General features: G+C 43.2%; 1 protein-coding gene and 1 non-coding gene across 2 annotated transcripts in view; one reads left to right on the top strand and one right to left on the bottom strand.

Moving 5' to 3' along the window:
• slc4a10b (solute carrier family 4 member 10b) overlaps positions 1 to 20,302 on the bottom strand; it is a 283,634-nt gene that overhangs the window by 53,936 nt on the left and 209,396 nt on the right. The window contains exons 18-20 of the mRNA XM_041200245.1: positions 18,254 to 18,415; positions 16,794 to 17,045; positions 3,708 to 3,776 (exon numbers count right to left, since the gene is read on the bottom strand). Of these exons, the coding sequence (XP_041056179.1) occupies positions 3,708 to 3,776; positions 16,794 to 17,045; positions 18,254 to 18,415 (483 nt within the window). The remainder of the gene's footprint in view (positions 1 to 3,707; positions 3,777 to 16,793; positions 17,046 to 18,253; positions 18,416 to 20,302) is intronic.
• LOC121285356 lies at positions 9,978 to 10,112 on the top strand. Its single transcript, XR_005944650.1, has one exon. It is a non-coding gene; the product is annotated as a U11 spliceosomal RNA (small nuclear RNA).

Raw genomic sequence — 20,302 nt, forward strand, 5'->3', positions numbered from 1 at the left:
AGCCGGCTTCACCACCTTATCCCCACCCCTCGACTGAAAATCCGACCTGTGGGTGGACATTTTTAAACGTCAGGTTTGCTGAGCCAGGAATTCTCCTGACTCTGCACATCTAACCTGGGCACAAAAATCTGGGTCTCTGCTTCCCTCTCCACACATGCTGCCAGGCCTGCTGGGTTTTTCCAATAAGCCCTGCACTAGCACTATTTTAAAGACTAGACATCCACATTGCAGGTAAGGTAAGTTTGCAGAGCTTACGCTATTGCAAAGTATTTGGAAGTACAACAGAGTGCTTGTGATGGTGTAGTGAGTTTCTGGATTTGCCAAAGAATGTTGCTGCTCCTCTAGGTATAGCTGGTGGCCTTGTCTCTGAGTCTGCAACACGATAAGGAAATGGAACAGAGGCTGTGGAAAGGACAAACTCTGCAATGGTGTCTTCTGCTAACTTGGAACTAGACTCCTCCAAGTTCCTTAACAGTGACTAGAGTCTGTCTGGCAGCTAACCAATGCACCCAGTATCTCAGGGTGCATGTCCATCAGCACTCTACTATACCCTGTTCCATTGAGATCCTCACTCGAAGCCTCTCCAGCAGAAATCATGTGTAACCTTGCCCTCTGAAGAGCTGTGAAATGAGCCACCCTTTAAGGCAACCTGACTGTAGCCCACTCATGCCGGTGATGCACCATGTGTTGATTCCAACTTTATGTTAGCCTCCAAAGTACATGCAGTGCCAGTAACTGAACTGGTGACAGGGTCTCTTCATTAGTGCTGTGCTGTAGCTGTCTCTTCATCCTTGAGCTGTTGTGACTGGGTAGGCAGCAGCTCTTAGGTGGCTGAAAGCATAAAATCAGAAGGGGAAGGATCACTGTGAGGGAAAGGTTTGGGATGGGAAGTAAAAGGTCAATGGTCACACCATCAGCAGCTTGCTCATCACGTCAGATAGAAAGATGAGGGTGAGCTGGGGCATAATGTTGGAAAATATCGTCATTCTCAATGTCCTTAGCAACACCGGATAACATGTGCTCTGTCACAACCAGCACCATGATGCTGATATCCATTTCCTCTGTAGGGCTCAGGAAATGCAATTTCCCTTATCCCACACTGGTTCTGCTGGTTCTTCCATTTTCATTGGTATACTTTGTAGAATACAGAAAGCTACAACAGATTCTTAAGGCACTCACCTAAAATGGAACTTGATAATTCCCATATGCTGTTCATTGCCATTTCTTGTAATGACATGGGCCTCCTTGTATCGATTGACCCATTGTGTTTGTAGCAGTCTTACTGGAGCCATCAGCCATGACCACAGGGGATATCCCTATCACCAATCAACCACATGAATACATGACTGCAAATCATGAGGCCTGGCATGATGGTTTATCACATGCTGAAAGCATCATGAAGACTTCCTGGGCTTCTGTCACTGACATGCAGATGAGGTGACTGATACCACACGACTGGACATTAATAGAATGAAAACCTTTCCTTTTGTTAAAATTCAGGAGATTGCCATATAGAGATTTTGAGTGTTACATGCATTCTCTTAATTACTCTTCATACTTGTGGGAGCTCTGCTAGATAGAATTGAATAGCTCTTTCTCTCTCTCTGCATGCTTACTTCATTAAGGAAGGATATGATTTGGGCAACCCTCCAGAATAGATCACCAGTGGCCTTCTTGATGTAGTGGTGAGTAACTACCTACATTTGACAAAGGTTATCAGGTGCCTCAAAAAATCCAAATTTAAAGAAATTCATGGTGACCTTGACTGATATATTTAATAAGCTTCTCTTGGTGTAAGTGGGCAGCAGATCTTCAGCCAGTGGTTGATATATCTCCTCAATAATTTCTGGTGGGTGTGGGGCTGGGTGGGTGGGTAGGTAGAAGCATAGCCTTCTGAGACTCTGAAAACCAGAGAAGTCTAAAGAAGAATTTATCTTGGCCAACATATCCTCATGAGTGGGTGTGAGTATTTTTAGAAGAGCACCTTCTAAGATGTTTTACTCTAGGAATTTCCAATCAAGTCTCTTCCATATCTCCAATATTCTTATCTTCGTAGATTGCAGTTTTTCCCATTAGGAAATCCAATACAAAACAGTACATTTAGTAGAACTAAGTAAAAGTTATTACTGAAGTTCCAAAGCACCAGACAGATCAATTTGAAGACAAAGTCATGCCAATCTTCAGTGGCAGCACACAAAATAGCATTCTCAATGTGTCATTCGCCGCAGAGTTACCTTTCTGTATTCTTATTACTACTTATATAGTGGCACTAATTATTTATGGATGGATACTTGGGGACATGGGTTATGGGTGTAAAGTTTTTTCCTTTGATCTCATTATGAATGTGTTGGGCTCCCAGCAGGCCTCAAAGTCGGCTGGTGTTTATTTCTGTACAGTAAATGACTATAATAATGTGTGCAAATTTTTGAGGTGCATATTTGAGGCAACAGCCTCCAATGAGCCAATGCTACTCGGTTTGCCACCCCAAATTCTCTCCAAAAACGCGTAGTAATTTATGGGGAATTCCAGAACTCGGACTCTGTGGAAGCCTTAATGGAGTCATCAACCATGACCATAGCGGTTATCTTTGATTAACAATCAATCTGTCATGATAGACATGCCTGTCCTGCTGTCAGAAATGTTCTAGTTCTGTAAACTACAGACAGTATTTCATTCAGCTTGGTTGGCTCGGTCCATGTAAAACAGCTCAAGAATATTTTCTATCAATTGCTCTTTGACAATTAATACACACTACAAAACTATGCATGGTTTAAATCAAATCTTGTAGTCTCACTCCAGGGAGGCAAAAGGTATAGTGTGATATAGAGACAGAAATGGGAAAAAAAATCAGACTGTTACATTGGGGTTCCTCTTCTGATATTAGCACCAATAATCGCTCTCAGAGAATAGAGGAAGCTTTAGTTTACATCCATTCTGAACTACCTGGGGCTGATAGATTTTTAAAAATTCATTCCTGGGATGTGAGCATTGCTGGCAAAGGCTGTGCATCCCTAATTGCCCTTGAGAAGGTGGTAGTGAGCCACTTCCTTGAACTGCTGCAGTCCATGTGGCGTAGGTTCATCCACAGGGCTGTTAGGGAGGAAATCCAAAGTTGTAGGCCCAGGGGCAGTGAAGGGAGAGTTCAAAGTCAGGATGGTGTGTGGCTTGGAGGAGAACTTGCACCTTGTAGTGTTTCTATGCACCTGCTGACTTTGTCCTTCTATATGGACACAGGTGTGGAAGGTTCTATCAAAGGAGATCTGGCAAGTTGCTGCAGTGGATCTTGCAGATGGTATATACTTTGCTGCCACTGGAGGGAGTACATTTTTAAGGTGATGGATAGGATGCCGATCAAATGGGCTATTTTGCCCTGAATGGTGATGAGCTTCTTGAGTGTTGTTGGAGCTGCACTCATTCATGCAAGTGAAGAGCATTTAGTCAGTCTCCTGACTTGTGCCTTGCAGATGATGGACAGATTTTGGGGAGTCAGCAGGTGAGTTACTTGCTGCAGAATTACCACTCTATGACCTGGTCTTGCAGCTACAGTATTTATAAGGCTCGCCCAGTAAGGATTCTTGTCAATGGTCAAACCCAGGATGTTGATCTGTATACTTTGGATTTTTTTCAGCACTGGCATCCTCTACCTTGATAAATACAAAATGTATTATTTTTTAAAGGCATGCAGTTGCAAAGGCATAAATCTTTACCTGAATTCCTCTTAGAGAAGATGCACCCATGTATAGGAACACTCCATACAATACTGGCATCGGGATAAACTAAAACAAAGAAAAAAATATTTGCTCTTTGGTACAATTGCAAGATTTCTATCTATAATAATTTATAGCAAAAGCTTGGACCTTCACTGTTAAATATTACTATATATTAGGCTTCCCTTCTCTCTTCCATACCTAATTCATACATGAAACAACTATTTCATCCACTGCTTTACATTCAGCAGATCATGATCTTGTTTTTCAAAACAAAAAATCTTCTTTTAAAAATTTAAGCAGGCCATTAGTCTCAGGAGGTAGATCAGTTAAATGCAATGAAATGTCACAGTCCCCGTCCATTCGATGCAAGTATCCCACTGGATGCCAACCCAGTATCTTATTTCTGCTCACCTGACTTCTGGAGTGGGGCACAATCCCATAATCTTGACTCAGAAGTAGGAATGCTACCATTGACCCAAAGTTAATTTCCATTACTGCAGGTTACTTTTCCCAATATATTTTATCAAACTAATGAATCTTAAACTCCTTAGAATTAGAAACAAGGGATAGGAATTCAGCAAATTAACTGAACTGTTGGATATTTCATGAATATATTCAGGATGATTTTTCTTCCTGTCTTTTGTTCAAAAATTTGGGTGGAGTGCACTGAAAGTGCATTCTGCAGGAATTATGAACTCAGCAACTGAATTTCTTCTTAAGCCTAACTTAAATATTGCAGGCATGTGCCAGGTACATGTGTTAGCATATTATTGGGCACAAGACCAACAGTAGAGGAAGTGCTTGCACTGTTCTAAATATACAGTCAAAAGAACAATTATATAGTATACTGCAATAGTAAAGCACATGCACATCCTGAATGTTTATGGGCTTGGCTTTACTTACAGTTACTTTATAAATATATATCTCACAGGAATTGTACTGGTGTAGTGGCCAGCTGTAGTGCTGAAGTAGACACTCATTGGGCGGAATTTAATGTAGGCAACATGGTTCTCGCCCATCTGCTAGAGAGCCAGAGACAGTCCCACTTCGCCTACTTTTGGGAAGGCCTGCCGCATTAAGTGCCAATCAGGTGCTTAAGTGAACAGTGGCGGGCCTTCCGAGGGGTCAAGGAGCCCAGTGGCAGAAATCCCACCCCATCAGGGGCAGGCAGCTGTGCATTGTTTGCCATTGGGGAGGAGGTAACTGCTGCCAGTAATGAATCCACCTGAGGCCCAGGATAGCCAAGGGACCTAGGGCACAGGTAATTGATGGCAGGAGAGGGGGGTCACAGGGTGGGGGTCGCAGGGGAGGGAAATAGGGATCAGCAGAAAGGGTGGGGTGGCTCTCAGTGGGTGCCCCCTTCCCAATGTCAGGTCCCTTGATTAGGCACTAAATGCTTGACAAGAAGGGATCCTCCTGGAAGCCTGCAAGCAACCCCAACAGAGTTTGTGTTAGTGGCTTTCTGCATGGCAAGTCCCCCACCTGTTGCTGGTTGAATACTAGAGGGATAGAGCCCTTTAGTGGCATTAATCGCCACTTAAGGGCCTCAATTGCTGGTGGGGCTGGAAGGCTGCCCACAAGCTTTCCTGCCCCAGACTTATTGGAGTCGAGGTGGGAAGGTGGCATTGTACCTACCCACTGCCTTCCCACCCGATTAAATGCCCCCTCAACCACCAAATCGCCTTAGGGGAGGGCATTAAATTCCACTCATTATGTGCAGTAGCGAAATTAAAGGGGTTTGTGCAGAAGCTGTTATGGAGCCAGGAAAGGGATAGCAGCTCTTGCATTTTTTAGGTAGCTAGAATTCAGTGTTGGATGACCAAAGCTTTTGTCAGCTCTTTCTTAACATTAATACCTTTAGGCCACAAGGGGGTGAAATTGGTCTTCAGAGATATTTCAAAGCTTCAATGGAAAGAAAATTGGGCTGGATATAAAAAGGCCGACAATTCATTATCACCTGTTTTGCATTACCACCAAAGGCTAATTTCACCTTAAAGTGCTTGAAGCAGTATTACCAGGATTTCATGGAACAATCTATTCTTGGACTGCATCCAGTGATTTTAGAAGAAATATATGCTTAGTGCAAAAGCCAAAAAAAGCCAGAGAAAGATCTCAGTGGTAACACTTCTCAGGCACAAAATCAGGAAGAAGGATTAGTGCCCACTATTCAACTATATGTGCCCATAATATGGACACTATTTTAGGGCAAAGAAGCCCTCATGTCTTTAATCACCATTTACAACTGAATGATATTGAAGTCTGTGCATCAGCTTCAGGCTGCAAAATTGCACCCCTCTCCTTTCCCAAGTGATGGACAGGCTGATATATATACTGGAATAATATGGCCAGGTCATTAGCATAAGCAGATGGTGCAAGACTCATCCCCTGGCATAGGAATGTACCAGGAATCTAGGACAAAATTGCAAGCACCACTGTGGGTTTGGCCACCTTCTTACTGCTGTTGAAAAATTGTAGTCAACATGACCTCCAAGCGGCTAATAAAAAACTGGCCACTTAAATATTTGATCTTTTTCACCTTTCTGCCTGGGCTTCTCAGAACCTCCAGTTTGAGGGTGCTCCAGGTACAAGATCCATTATCAGTTTCTTGGGTGCCATTGGAAATGGGTGAACGAGGACTTAAGGACAAGAAATCAAAGTTTGACAGCCAGCACTGCCTGTTTCATTAATTTTCAATGTGTTTGTTGTTAGGAACTAGAGATAGTTTTAAGTAAGTTACATGTGAATTTGTGTGTGATAGGTATAAAATATATCTTTTAAGTTTAAGTTTAATCTGTATTTCTGTATTGGCGTGTTAAGAAAAGGGGGACCTTGAGTTTTGGTTTCACTTTAAAAGATGTCTGCATTTTAATGAGGTTTCATGACTATTGAAGGGAAGTTAAAACAGACACAAGGTAAAAAAAAAACTATGCTGTTGACTGAAAATGGGGCCAGAGAGAGTGACCCACAGAGACAGAGAAAAACAGACAAGTAGGGCAGAATTTTTCATGTCCGCTAGCATCGGGTGCCATGGCGGGTGTGAGTGGACAATATGGCAGGAAGGTAAAAAATTTTCACAATGTTGTGAAACTAGTTTGTGGTCGTCCATTCCGCCAGCCAATGGCGGGCCATTTTTCCCACTGCCAAACATCAGGAACTTCATTGTAACACATCTGCATATCATTATAAGCCCAGCTCGCTGGAATCAACCCCCATGCTGGATCATCTGAGCATGTCAGCATGTTTCACAACAGAATTTATATGGCGCGCAGCTGACGAGCTGCACTTAGAGAGGAACTCAGAGGTGAGTGCACAGCAACGTTGAGCACCACTCGCGAGAGTCGCCTGTTGGATCTCAAGGTTGAGGTGCTGCGCATTCAGACGAGTGCACAGGCGGGTCGCTATTCCCGCTGGCTGACAGTGCAGTGCTGGGGCAAGGGCTGCATTGTGGCTGAGGTGAGTTTGGGGGGAACAAGGGCTGCACTGCAGTTGAGGCGAATTGGGGAGAGGGTGCAAGGGTTGCCCTGCGGTGGATGGTAGTGTGCATGCACATCCAGGGAGTGGTGGGGGGGAGGAAAGCGGCCACGCATTAGGGAAACCTTGTATAATGTGACCATTCCTCTGCAGTTGAGACAGTTCAGGTGCAAATACTTTGGCATGCTTAGAGTCAGGCCTCTAGCTTATCTGCCCATTCAAGCAATGCAGAGGCCTGAAAGTGCCATTAAGAGCTCCAGAGCTTTTTACCCCTCAGGCACAGACTGCAAACTAATGAACATTTTAGTGGACTGCAGAACAATTTGATGACTGCGCACATTGTACAATCTCCTTGCGAAAGCTAGCTGTGGAGCAGTCACTGGTGGAGATGATCACAGCCCCTTGCAATATCATCATTCAGGTTTGGACCAGTTTCCCCATGGTTCAAACTAACAGCGCAGCCTTGCAGTCCAGATTAGGAGAAAGCCTGTGCCTGAGCTGAGAGCACAGTATGCAATTGTCTATGACATCTTTTGGCTATCTCCACCTATCACTAGCCCTCTATCCAGCTCTATTTGTCCCACCACCCCCCATTAAACCAGCTTATATTTCACCTTACTTCTATTTTTACTTAGTTCTGTTGAAGAGTCATACGGGCACAAAACATTAACTGTGTTCCTCTCCGCAGATGCTGCCAGACTTGCTGAGTTTTTCCAGGTATTTTTATTTTTGTTTTACAATATGCAGTCCAGTGGGCAAAACTGCGCCCAATCGTCAGCTGAGGTGGATTGGAGGTGGACGGAGATTTGAGCAGCCATGCAGCGCACTAAACCCTGGCTATCCAAGTGGTTGCCAACACTCTCTGAGATGTGTAAGTGGCCTTCAGACTTAACTAAGAGTGGTTCTTAGAACATCCATGCTAACCCACGTGTCTCTCTCATTCTGCAGGAGGAATACATCAGGAACATGGAGCCTGGTGATCTAGCTGGATGCCTCTTGGCTTTCAGAGAGTGAGATGAAGGAGAAGTGTATGACGAAGGTGCCTGGCTGGGTAAAGGAAGGAGCAGCGCTGTCAGGAAGAAGGGGCAGCTGGGATTCCAGCTCACGCCGCTGAAAAGCCACAGTGAGCCACCGCTGGTTGGTGCCTAGTTAGACCCAGGGTCTATAGGTGCCACCTTTCATTCTTGCAGATGACCAAGAATCAGAGTCACCAAAGACTGCGCATGTCTCAGGAATTGGTCATCTGTCACCTGCTGCATGATTTGGCGCCATGAGGACATGGAGGGCATCCACTGCCAGTGGCTGTGAAAGTGACTGTGGTGCTCAATTTCTATGCCCGTAGATCAATTCAGGGCTTGACAAGTGACCTCTGGGATATTGCAAGCCTCCACCCACAAATGCATCTATGAAACCACAGACGCTATACTCGCGAAGACACATAACTTTGTGCATGTCGCCAGGGACCAGAGAAGCCAGGATGCAAGAATGGTGGGATTTGCCCAGATCTCCAGTTCAGCTGGCGTGCAACCACAAATGCATCCTGCGGGCCTGCGCATGGTTCCCAGGGATTGTCCACGGCTCCTACACCCTTAGCAGGTCTCAGATCCCTGACATCCTCCAGGGTGCACAGAGGTTGCAGGGTTGGCTCCTCAGAGACAAGGGCTACCCACAGAGGACATGGCTGATGACACCTGTGCAGCAGTCTCAGACTGCAGAAGAGAGAAGGTACAACGAAGCTTATACTGCAGTTCGCACCTTGGTGGAGCAAACCATCGGGGTGTTGAAAATGAGGTTCCGATGCCTGGACTGGTCTAGAGGAGACCTAAAATACAGAGGGTGTCACGCATCATCGTTGCCTGCTGTGTCCTTTACAAACTGGTGCTTCAACGGCGAGAGGTGCTGGTTGAGGACGAAATGGAAGAGCTGCACGTCTCCTCTGATGAGAAGGACGATGACGGGGATGAGGGTGAGGAGGTCCTTGAGGGTGAGGGTGCTGGCGATTAGACCATCATGCTGGCCAGACGAGGCAGGTGCACTTGGGAGGCCTTCATAGCTGTTAGATTCGTGGAGGATGATGACGACATGCAGTGAGGAAACACCATAGATCCTCAGATTGCACCGGTGAACGTTTGACTCCAGTCTGGCTGTTGGCAGCGCATATACCCTCTGTGATATGGCCCCTGTCACGGAAACACAGCAGAGGCCCTAATAGTCACTAGATTCCAGGAGGATGACGATGACATGCAATGAGGACACTCCATAGATTGTCACATGGCCTCTGTGATCATCTGACTCCTGTCTGGCTGAGGGCAGCTCGCTAGCACTCTGTGATCAGGATCATATTCATGACATAGCCATGAAACTTTAAATGCACCTGATCCTCTGTCAACCTTCAGCACCTGACCCTTCCAGGAGCACAGCACCACCAGTCACAAATGCTGAAGAGATGGGGGAACCAGCCCCACCTTAAAGGTGCTGAAAGCACACAGAGAGAATGATGGGACTCTGTGACACCTGCCGCGATATTCTGGCTGCAATGACAAACAGGCATTTGTAATACATCCAGTGAGTGTGAAGCCGGACTATCACTTTGATCTGAAGATTACACACTGCATAGGGAAGAGACCCTGGACTGAGACACCTGCCTATATCTTGTGCAGGGACTAAGGTTTCACGTCTGAGTGACACGAACACTGCTCATCATAACAAAGAGCCATAGGCAAGAATATATTCTTGGGAGTTTATTTACAATAGTGAACATTATGTACATGTGATTAACACCAGTGTCCAGGCTGTGCAAAGGGTTTCTGCTGTGAATGGCACATGGATGAGGCGCTTGTGCTTTATCCCTGCAGAATCAATATCAAGAGATTTCGGAAGCACAATTTTTGTTTCTTGGAGCTGCTGGTGATCGGTTGTCTCGGTGCTCTGCTAAAAAAACACTCCAAAAGAGTTACATCTTCTTAACGTTCTTAACTCTGCCGCTACATCTTGGTGCTCCCCCCAACATTGACAGTGGAGGTGGAGGCAGCCTGCTGACTGCTATACCATGTGTGTGATGACCTTGATGGGTGTCCTCTGGAGGACTGAAACCTGGAGAGCCCCAGCATGGTTTTGGGGTTCTGCTGTGTTTCAGTGGCACCCTCCTTCACCTGTGGAGCTGGAACTGCTGGGGTCATTGGAAGAGGGGATTCGGATTGGCCAGACAGTCTCAGAGTCATCTGGGCGGATGGCCCCAGGGTGTGCACCTGGTGACCCTCCTCCCTTTGGGTGCCCGAGGGCCCCTTGCTGAGCCCTTGAGGAGAAGGTGTAGTTGGAATGAGATCGAGCTGCTCTGCAGCCCTCTCACGTTGACACTGCTGGAGGCCAACTGTGACGTCAGCGATGGAGTTCAGCCCATGCAGCAGCTCAGGACCAATGTCCTGGACCAAGGTCTTCACAGCAGCCACCATCCTACCAGTGTTGAGCTCAGTGTTGGTATGCCAGCACTATCATCTCAGGCTGAAGCCCGACTGACTCCTCCATCGTGCCTTGCAATCTGAGGAATGCTGCGGACATCCTTTCTTGATGTTTCCGGGCTTGCCTTTGCAGCTCCAGCAACTGAGGTATGACTGAGTCCAGAGGATTGTCATCTGACTCAGATTCAACAAATTTCTGGCCTCTAGCAGTTCTCTAAACACCGGACATCCGGGAAATCTCTTCCATCGCTGCCTGATCAGACAGTGCGATGTGCTCACCAGATTGTGACCCCGAGGCTACACTAGAACTAGGTCCCACCAAGGTGTGTGTCTCTGTGCTAGTGGAGGGTGTGGGTGAGTGCTGTCACAGGTCTTCAATTGGGATTTCAGTAGATTCCTCTTCCAAGGTGTCTTCGGTGCTTGAGTCGAGGACCTGGCTGTTTCCCAGATGTGCTGACGAAAGGTAATTAGTGCATGGCAGCGGCCTGTGAAACAGGACACATCACTCACAGCATGGTTATCTGATGGATGTTGCACTGCTGGATCCTCACTTGGTAGAGCACCGCCAATCTCGCCATCAGCACAGGAACGGGTCCAGATCTTCACCAGCCAACCAACTGTATGGCTCGATTTTCAAAGTCTGTAAGGACCTTGATTTTATGAATTCCTCCACCAGTCTGTGATCTCTCCCTTTTGTTGCGTGCCAGTTTGTCCTGCATGAAGTCAGATGGAGAGTGTGTTAGCAGGATGCCTGCCAGGCCAGATGATAAATATGCCTGGCATGTGTGAGTGTTGAGTGGTCCCATGGACAGGGTGAGGATAAATGAAGGTATGTGCGAGAGAGTGAATGGTGATGTCCTTTGAACTGGTAGTGAGTGAGATTCCTGTGGATGTGTGATGGGTTTGTGAGTTTGTGAGTTGTGAGTGATGAGAAGAGTGACTTACCCTGGCGGAACGGAAGAAATCATTCACCCTCTCGCGGCTCTGGGTGGCTGTCCTCTTTTTTAGGGCATTGACACTGACCACTGCAGCCACCACCTCCCAAGCTGGATTGGTGATGTTGCTAACCCTCCTATGGCCAGAGCGGTTGTAGAAGACATCACAGGGGGCATCCATGGCATTCAAAAGGCGTTCCAGGGACACGTCACTATATTGGGGGGCTAAATTTTTCCTTGTCTTTCAGTGCCATATCTCTGTACAACAGTTCTGGGCTGGAAGCACTGAGTGTTTGCGCGTGGCTACAAATTAAATCCTGGCATGCGGAAGCAGCGAGATGACAGCATATCAGGCAAATGAGAACTCACCCACCATCGAAACGGCGTGTTTCATGTGAACATATGATTAATGAGGCAGGTTTGGGATGATATTGCGTAAAGAACTGCCACTGCAGCTGACAAGTAAAATGTTCTTTTTCCCACCCGTTACTGCACTTAGTCCAAGTCTGGAATGATTCCAGCCATAGTTTCAATACAGTTGGAGCCAGGATAAGTTGGACACAGCAGGGGAAACTGCAGAGAGAGCAGATTTCTCAAAATAACCAAAGGGTTCCAAAGCCAAGGAGTGAGACAGAAAGGAGGGATCCCAAAAGGATCTTCTAGTCAAAGGAAGAACAGAAGTCAGGAAAAGGTCCTGTTCCATGGAAGTGAAAGTATGGAGCAGAGAGGAAGGCTCCAAGCTCAAAGGGAGAAAGCTGCAGGGTGCAGACTTAAAGCAAAATAGGCTTGTGAGAAGCCAGAGACCCAAGGAGATAGCCGAAGGACTGTAACTCTTTACTATGGGCATGTGAAGCAGTGGTGTTCTGTTGACACTGCTCAGTATCTGAGAGAGAATGCATGGAAGGCAAAGCTCAAATGGACGTGGCGATTCAGGGGTGAGGAACATCATAAAGCAAGATCAAAACCTTGGAAGTAGACCCTTGTGAAAGTGTCATTTGAGAGAAGTTTCCAAAGCAGGTTCTTTGAAAGTGGAGATTGGAAACCCTCGTGTGAAAGATGGAGTTCAGTGAGGCCAGTTGGCTCATGCTGTGACAAGTGTCTGGGGGAGTTGATGAGGGATCCATAGCATCTGTTTGGGGTGGCATCTGTCACTTGGTTTCAGAGTTTGGTGTGCTTGACCACAGGTCACCTATTGGTTCACATGGACTGTTACTTATAATGAACCTAAGATAACTTGTGTAACTTGTGTTATCTTTGTGTTACCTTACAAATCAGTATACCTGTAAAGGTGTAGTTGTGCATGAAGGAGTAATGTAATAAAGTTCTTCATTTCTTGTTTGATAAATGTTTTATTCTTTTGCTAAAAGATCATCAGCTGACTCCTGTGACTCTGTTCAGTTGCTGCCCTGCACATTTCTAAACAAAAAGTAAATGTTAGGGTCTATCAAGCTGGGTTCCACCCTGGTATCTGGCTTGTCTAGTAGTAACATTAGCTGGGATCATAACAGTGTATATTGTAAATATAACCTTGTAATTGTAAATGTCATGAGGCACCTAAGAGTGCCACCTACTGCACTAAAAGCAATTGAACTGTATTGCACTTTGTGTAAGATCAAAATTGAATTTTATATAATATAATTCTTGCTAATTTTATGGAAAAAGTGTATTTTTGGGGAAAAATAATTTCGGTGCCAAGCCTGCACTGATTGCAAAATTAGTTGGGCCCCAAAATCCACCCATTATCCACCAAGGTGTAAATACCTGGATGCACCCTCCAGTGCTGTTCTTGCCAAAATAAACAGGGTCAGAGGGAAGTCACCATATTTGCATAATCTGAGCAGGCACCTGAGGACTTGTTCACAGACGGGGCAGAATTGTGCCTTTGCTGGTTGGGTTCGGTGGGGGTGGGCAGAGGCGGTCAGGACTCCAGCCGCCGCCTGCGATTGGGACCAGATCGCGATTTCATGCTGGCAGGCCAATTAAGGCCCACTCAGTGTGAAACACTGGGTGGAGGAGGAGGGCAAGCGTGCTGAGCATGAACTTTGTGCATGCACACGAGTGAGCGCTTGAAAATCTCCCTGAGGCACAGAGCTGCCTCAGGGAGGTGAAACGTTTTTTAAAAATAAAATAAAAATGTTTTTAAACATGTCCCCTATGACTCTGTCATATGAATAGGGGCAGGTTATTAATTAAATTTTAAAACTTTTATTTCATTTTTATTTGCTTTTGGAAACCTCATCCCACCGTGGATGAGGTTTCCAAAAAATGCAAAGGCTGCTTGGCTTTTTCGCTTGCCTGTTAGGTTGGACAGGCAGTGAAAAATTTAGGTTAATTGATTATTTAATGGCCTAAACTGGCCTTTTAATTGTCGGCAGGCATGCTGTAGACTCTGGTGCACAACCGCCGACTGAACTAACGCGCAAATGCGCATTGACATTGACATGCTCAATCGACGTCAACGCGCATCATTTCACGCTCGAGCGGGTCGGGCATATGCCCGCCCACCGAGCGAAAAATTCTGCACAGGAGCAATGTCCTCAGAGAATACCCATATGTCTAATTTTATGTCAATGGAGAGAAGGTTGCTAAAAGAAAATTCATCCAACCCATAAATTATCACAAAGCCAGATAATCCTTGCTGCTGGTGCACAATATTTCAGGTGCCAGCATACTTGTAGGACAACTTAAAAATGCTAATGGCAAAAATAGTAGGACCAGAAACAGGAATTGTCCCTCAACAGAAAAGCTGAAACCCATGTTAATTCACAAAATGTATTATCTGAACTATTTCAAACTTTAATAGATACCTTTACTCTTGGAGGTAAAGAAACAGGTGTTTTACTGGAAAGGATAAAATATTAGACCTTTTTACATCTGTTTTACTTGGATCAAAGTATGTGAGCATTAATTTTGGTAACCAATGTCCTGTGCCCAAAGTACACCTGAAAGGCAAATGCACATGGGATACAGGGTAATTTGATAAGGTGGATTCAAAATTGGCTTAGTTGTAGGAGACAGAGGGTGATGACAGAAGGATGCTTTAGTGACAGGAAGCCAGTTGCCAGTGGCATACCACGGGATCTGTGCTGGGTCCCCTATTATTTGTCATTTATATAAACAACATAGATGACTATGTGGGGGGTGGGATTAGTAAGTTTGTAGATGGCACAAAGATTGGCTGGGTGGTTAACAGTGAGGTTGAATGTTTTGAGCTACAGGAAGATCTAGACGGGATGGTCAAATGGGCAGATAAGTGGCAGATGGAATTTAACCCTGAAAAGTGTGAGGTGATTCTGGAAGGAGTAATTTGACAAGGAAGTATTCAATGACACTAGGAAGTTCTGAGGAACAAAGGGACCTTGGCATGTGTGTCCATAGATCTCTGAAGGTAGAGGGGCATTTTAATGGGGTGGTGAAAAAGGCATATGGGACACTTGCCTTTATCAATCAAGTCATAGATTACAAAAGTAGGGAAGTCATGTTGGAGTTGTATAGAACATTGGTGAGGCTACAGCTGGAGTACCGTGTGCAGTTCTGGTCGCCACATTATAGGAAGGATGTGATTGCAGTGGAGGGGGTGCAGAGGAGATGCACCAGGATGTTGGCTGGAATGAAACATTTGAGTATTGAAGAGAAGTTGGATAGACTTGGCCTGTTTTCGTTGAAGCAGAGAAGACTGAGGGGGAGACCTGATCGCGGTGTACAAGATTATGAGGGGCATGGACAGGGAGCAGCTGTTCCCCTTAGTTGAAGAGTCAATCACAAGAGGACATAAGTTCAAGGCGAGGGGCAAGAGGTTTAGGGGAGGTGTGAGGAAAGATTTTTTCACCCAGAGGGTGGTGACAGTCTGGAATGCACTGCTTGGGAGGGTGGTGGAGGCGGGTTGCCTCACATCCTTTAAAAATTACCTGGATGAGCACTTGGCATTTCATAACATTCAAGGCTATGGGGCAAGTGCTGATAAATGGGATTAGGTAGGTAGTTCAGGTGTTTCTCACATGTTGGTGCAGACTTGATGGGCTTCTTCTGCACTGTGTGATTCTGTGATGCTGAGTCTCGATATAGGGTTGAGCCACATTTTAGGCTTCTCTTGTGGCCTCCTAAAACTGGCATTAGGCCTTATATATAAATAAATAAAGTGGCTTAAAGCCTGCATTTCAAGCTTGAAATAGCCCTCAAAGGAATATCCACCCCAGTTTATCTGATGAAAATAGATACCAGCAGCAAAGACAATTGTTTTGCACTTCCAAAACTTGCATTTGGATCCACTTCACTTTTGACAGGTCCTTTGGTCTCTATTTTTGCCACTGCCGACTTGTCAGTGTAGGATCCTCACCCTGGTATCGGGGTAGGTCCAAGCCAGATTGTTAGAAGTCAACATTTATCTTCACATTGGAATTAGGTCTTATATTAGCAAGTGATGTCACTGAGCTATTCTCCCCGTTTTACCTTTGTACTGGGGAGCTGGTCTTCAATTCCACACTGGATTCTGCTGTCTTATGAAGCTTCCCAAACAGCCAAAGTCCATGATAATTTATATTATAGCAATACAAACAATCTTGGAAGCAAAATTGTAGACCCATTAAAATAAAACAAAATTATAAATTAACATTTTCAGTCTTCCCAATGTTCTGTTGGAGAAAGTACAGACTCATCGGCCACTCATGTCAGATGAAGAGTCAAGGAATTTGTTGGAGAAGTTTGATTGAGTGTTGCCTTCAAATATATGAAAACTGATTTCATAATATCACTGAGCAGTAACATGTAACTGGAAGACCCTACATGGTAGTGGGAGGAGAGATCATTGCTGCAGACTTCCTAGCCATGTACAGACAGGTAAAAATGGAATCAGAAAAGGGCAAATGGGGAGGAATGGAAAAGGATGGGGTTCAATATAGAAAATGCTGAAGGGAAGTTAAGGAACAATAACAAGAAATGTTGCAGTCAAAAAAGGGCATCAGTGACATTGACCAGGTCAGCCTTAGAGATGTTAAGATGCAAATCAACCAGCACATCCTTGCTAATTATTCAATCCCATCATGTTGGACAGATCCTGACAGCTTAATATCCTAATAGAAAAATGTATTCAATAAATATAATCATTGCACGTTCACTTAAAATGCTTTTAGTCTAATAGCCAATTGTTAGATTATTTTGTTACAATTCAGATTTATCTTTGTGTTGAAATGCCGAGAACGACTATTATACATTAACGTTACCTGTAGAACAGAGGTCATGAAGACAGATGACCCCATAAGAAAAAATATCATAAGGCCAGTTACTCGTTGTTCATGGATACCCAAGAATTTTGGTTGTTCACCAGGTGCAGAACATTCAGACTCCACTTTCAGACTGTTGACATGTGATATGGAGAGTACAGTGGCAGCAACAAACCAGGGCAACCCCAAAATAGAGCAAATTCCAAGCATGATGGACACAATTATTAAGTCCAAATGGTAACCACATCCTTTCTGTGAAACAATTAAAATAATAATGGATATCAAATACCTATATTTCTAAAAGACAATTGTCTATACAATAAATTAAACATCTTTGATAAGATTTTATTGGAATTTGTCATTTCAGGATGAAATTAAATGTACAGTGTCTCTTACTGTACAATTGTGAAAATAATAATAGCACATTTTTTAAATAAACCTGAATTGATCAGCTAGCACAATGGTAGTGCCCACATACTTTTCCTTGAAATTTAAATTCCAATATCAGTTAAGCAACATAATTCTATGAATAATTCAATATTACTTCTGATTAGCAGAAATGACTTATCTTCATCATATTTAAGGAAGGAAATTAATTAATTGCAGAAATATTAAAGGGTAACAACATATTTTTAAAGACAGAACTTGGATTTGTTGACAGAAACAGAGAGCATAAAGAAAAGGTAAAGAATTCTTACCAGCACCAATTTGAGTTGAAGGCTGACGTGTGCAATGAAAAGCCAATTAGCAAGACTGGCTTAAAGTTTTGCTGACTGTAATTTTTTTTTGCCAAATTTATTGTAAAATGAAAAAGAAACTGTAAGAAATGTTTATTTTTTACATCAGCCACACATACATCACACATTAACATCCCAAAAATTATTCTGTAATTGTAGATTACAAAAAGAGGCCACAGGATGGGCCACCACAACCTTCCGCACCTGATTGAAATTAGGCAAGCATGCTGTAGCATTTGGTATCCCAATAATAAGCACTCAGTTTTAATGTGAATGTGTTCAGTACTAATGAATTGGTATTTAAAAATTACTAAGTCAAAGTGTTTGGCTGGTAAAAATGCTTAATGTTGCAGGTTTAAGTAATGAATGGAAGGATGGTGCAAATAAAGTAACATCACAAGCACAGCCTATTTAATCGAGAAATGATCCAAATAAAGTAAAACTTAGGCAAGGTGTTCATGATTCTGCCCGAAGGTTTGAATAAAATTGCACATCTCATAAGCCTTATAGTATACAGCAATTGCAATTCTCCACATTGCACTAGGTTTTATTAAACAACATGCTAGTTTATTATCATTGGAAACGTAGCAACAAATTCCAAACTTAGTCTGTATAATCAAGTATATGCCATACAAAAGACTAACAAACACAAAGTAGACATTGCATTTAAAAATAATACTCATTAACATTTTTTACTTATTCAAAGATCATGTCTGAACTCACCTTCAATTTGTGTTCCTTCCTGTTTATAATAACTGCAGTGATCTGCTGGTCCATGAAGATTAGTATAGTACAAAGTAGGGCTGGTATAAAAGCCGCTATTATTGTCCACCATGGGTTTGGACCCAAAGGATTAATTAACCAACCACGGTCATCTCTAGTTGGCTATAACAAGAAAAATCAAGTCACAATCAAAATACTTACAATGAAACTGATTCCTGACACCACTTTAGTGTCTTTTTTTCCTTCTTTACTCCAAATTTCTTAGCTAAATATTTAGGTCACTTGCCTACTTTATGACTATGAGAACAATATGCTGATCTTATGATTGAAATTTCTCCGTGGGTAACAAAGAGAAAACTTGATCTGTCAATTATTTTTAAGTTACAGGAAGTATTCTTATGCTGTTATGATTCAGTTAATTCAATTAACTACAGTTAAAACTTTAATTCCTAAATTGAGAAGTAATATTTCTAAAACATACGGATTATAAACTAGATTGTCGCAACAGCTTCCCCAGGAAGAAATGAACATGCATCACCCTTGTGATGCATTTTCATTTCTCCCAGTTAAAATATTACAATTTACAATATATTGCATACCTTAATAACTATCTTACTACTTGCAACACACACAATAACCAGTACCCCATTGTTAAATTAAATTCACAAACCCATCTCAGTAGTGTGCTGCCCAATCCATATCCATGTTAAGATGTAAAATATTACTTTTTACAATCTTTTTGGAAAGTTTATTCTTGCAAAAATTATAGTTCAAAATTCCATCTGCAAGAAGAGATTTTTCACTGCTATTCACATATGAATTTTCAAGTTCAGTCTTTGAAACAGTCTGTTCAGATTTCAGCTTCTGAACTTGACTGTCTTCCATGTTTGTAGTTTCTTTGTTTTTAAGTTAATTTTCCAGATTTAAACTTTCAAGGTTCTTCTCCAGAAGAAGCAAGTTCAAAATTGCCTCCCCAAGTTTTAACTATTGAGCCAACCCTTCAATCATTTCTGCTAATGCTATTCAACCTCACCTTTGTTAATTGTTGCAGAACACTCGGGAATAAATCTTCCTTCTCAAGAAGTCTTAGCAACTGACATAGGCATTCTGCTTCTCAATAAATACAATAAAAGTGTCTGTGAAATCTTGTTAACTTAAACTTTAGCCAATATCCCAGTACATTCTGCAAAGACCCCCCAGTTGTTATGATCTCAGTAGAGCCCCCAGTTATCTACTGTTAAAACTTTAATTCCTAAAACTAAAAGTTATATTTTAAAACATAGGAATTCTGAACTTGATTTTCACAACACATCATAAAGTTTATCTGCAGAGCTCTAATGTGGTAGAGTATTTCATTAGATCTCAATTTAGTATTAAATTGTTATGTAAATTTATTAAATAAATTAATGAGCAAACACGTACAATTATACACATACAATTTGCAACACAGAAACAGGGCATCCAGTCCAAATAATCTAAATCAATGTTTGTGTTCCATGCAACCTTGAACAATAACATATATATAGAGTAAAAATCTATTTCTCTGAAGGGAAAGTAAGTAGATTTTAAAATACCGAAGAGTGTTGGTTGTGTGAACACAGCAAGATTATGGGCCTTATTTTAACTCTTGACAGTGGCAGCAAGTGGGAAGCAACAGATTGACGATCCTTATACACCTTGTCCAATGTTCCTTTCCATTGACATCAGTGAAAAGGAAAGTTGGATAAGTTGTAGATTGGGTAACCAATCCACCGCTGCTCATTTTCTGCCACTGCCATTAAAATCAACCTTTATTTCTTCTAGTTGTGCAGCCAATAAGAAGGGGTCATTAAATTAAAATTATTACAAGAGGCTAGGTGAAATTTCTTTATGCGGGATGATTGTTAGAGTTTGGTGCACTTTGCTACAGGGGGTTGATTAGGCAAGCACCGTTGCATATTTTAACTAACCTAAAGGAAGGCTAAAAGAGCAGGACAGCAAGATTAGCTGTAGATTGATTCAGCAAAGAACCAGCGCTGACACGATGGCCTGAATTTTTCTGCTAGCTTC

Source organism: Carcharodon carcharias, chromosome 12 (genome assembly GCF_017639515.1).
Source record: "Carcharodon carcharias isolate sCarCar2 chromosome 12, sCarCar2.pri, whole genome shotgun sequence".
Classification (NCBI taxonomy): Eukaryota; Metazoa; Chordata; class Chondrichthyes; order Lamniformes; family Lamnidae; genus Carcharodon; species Carcharodon carcharias.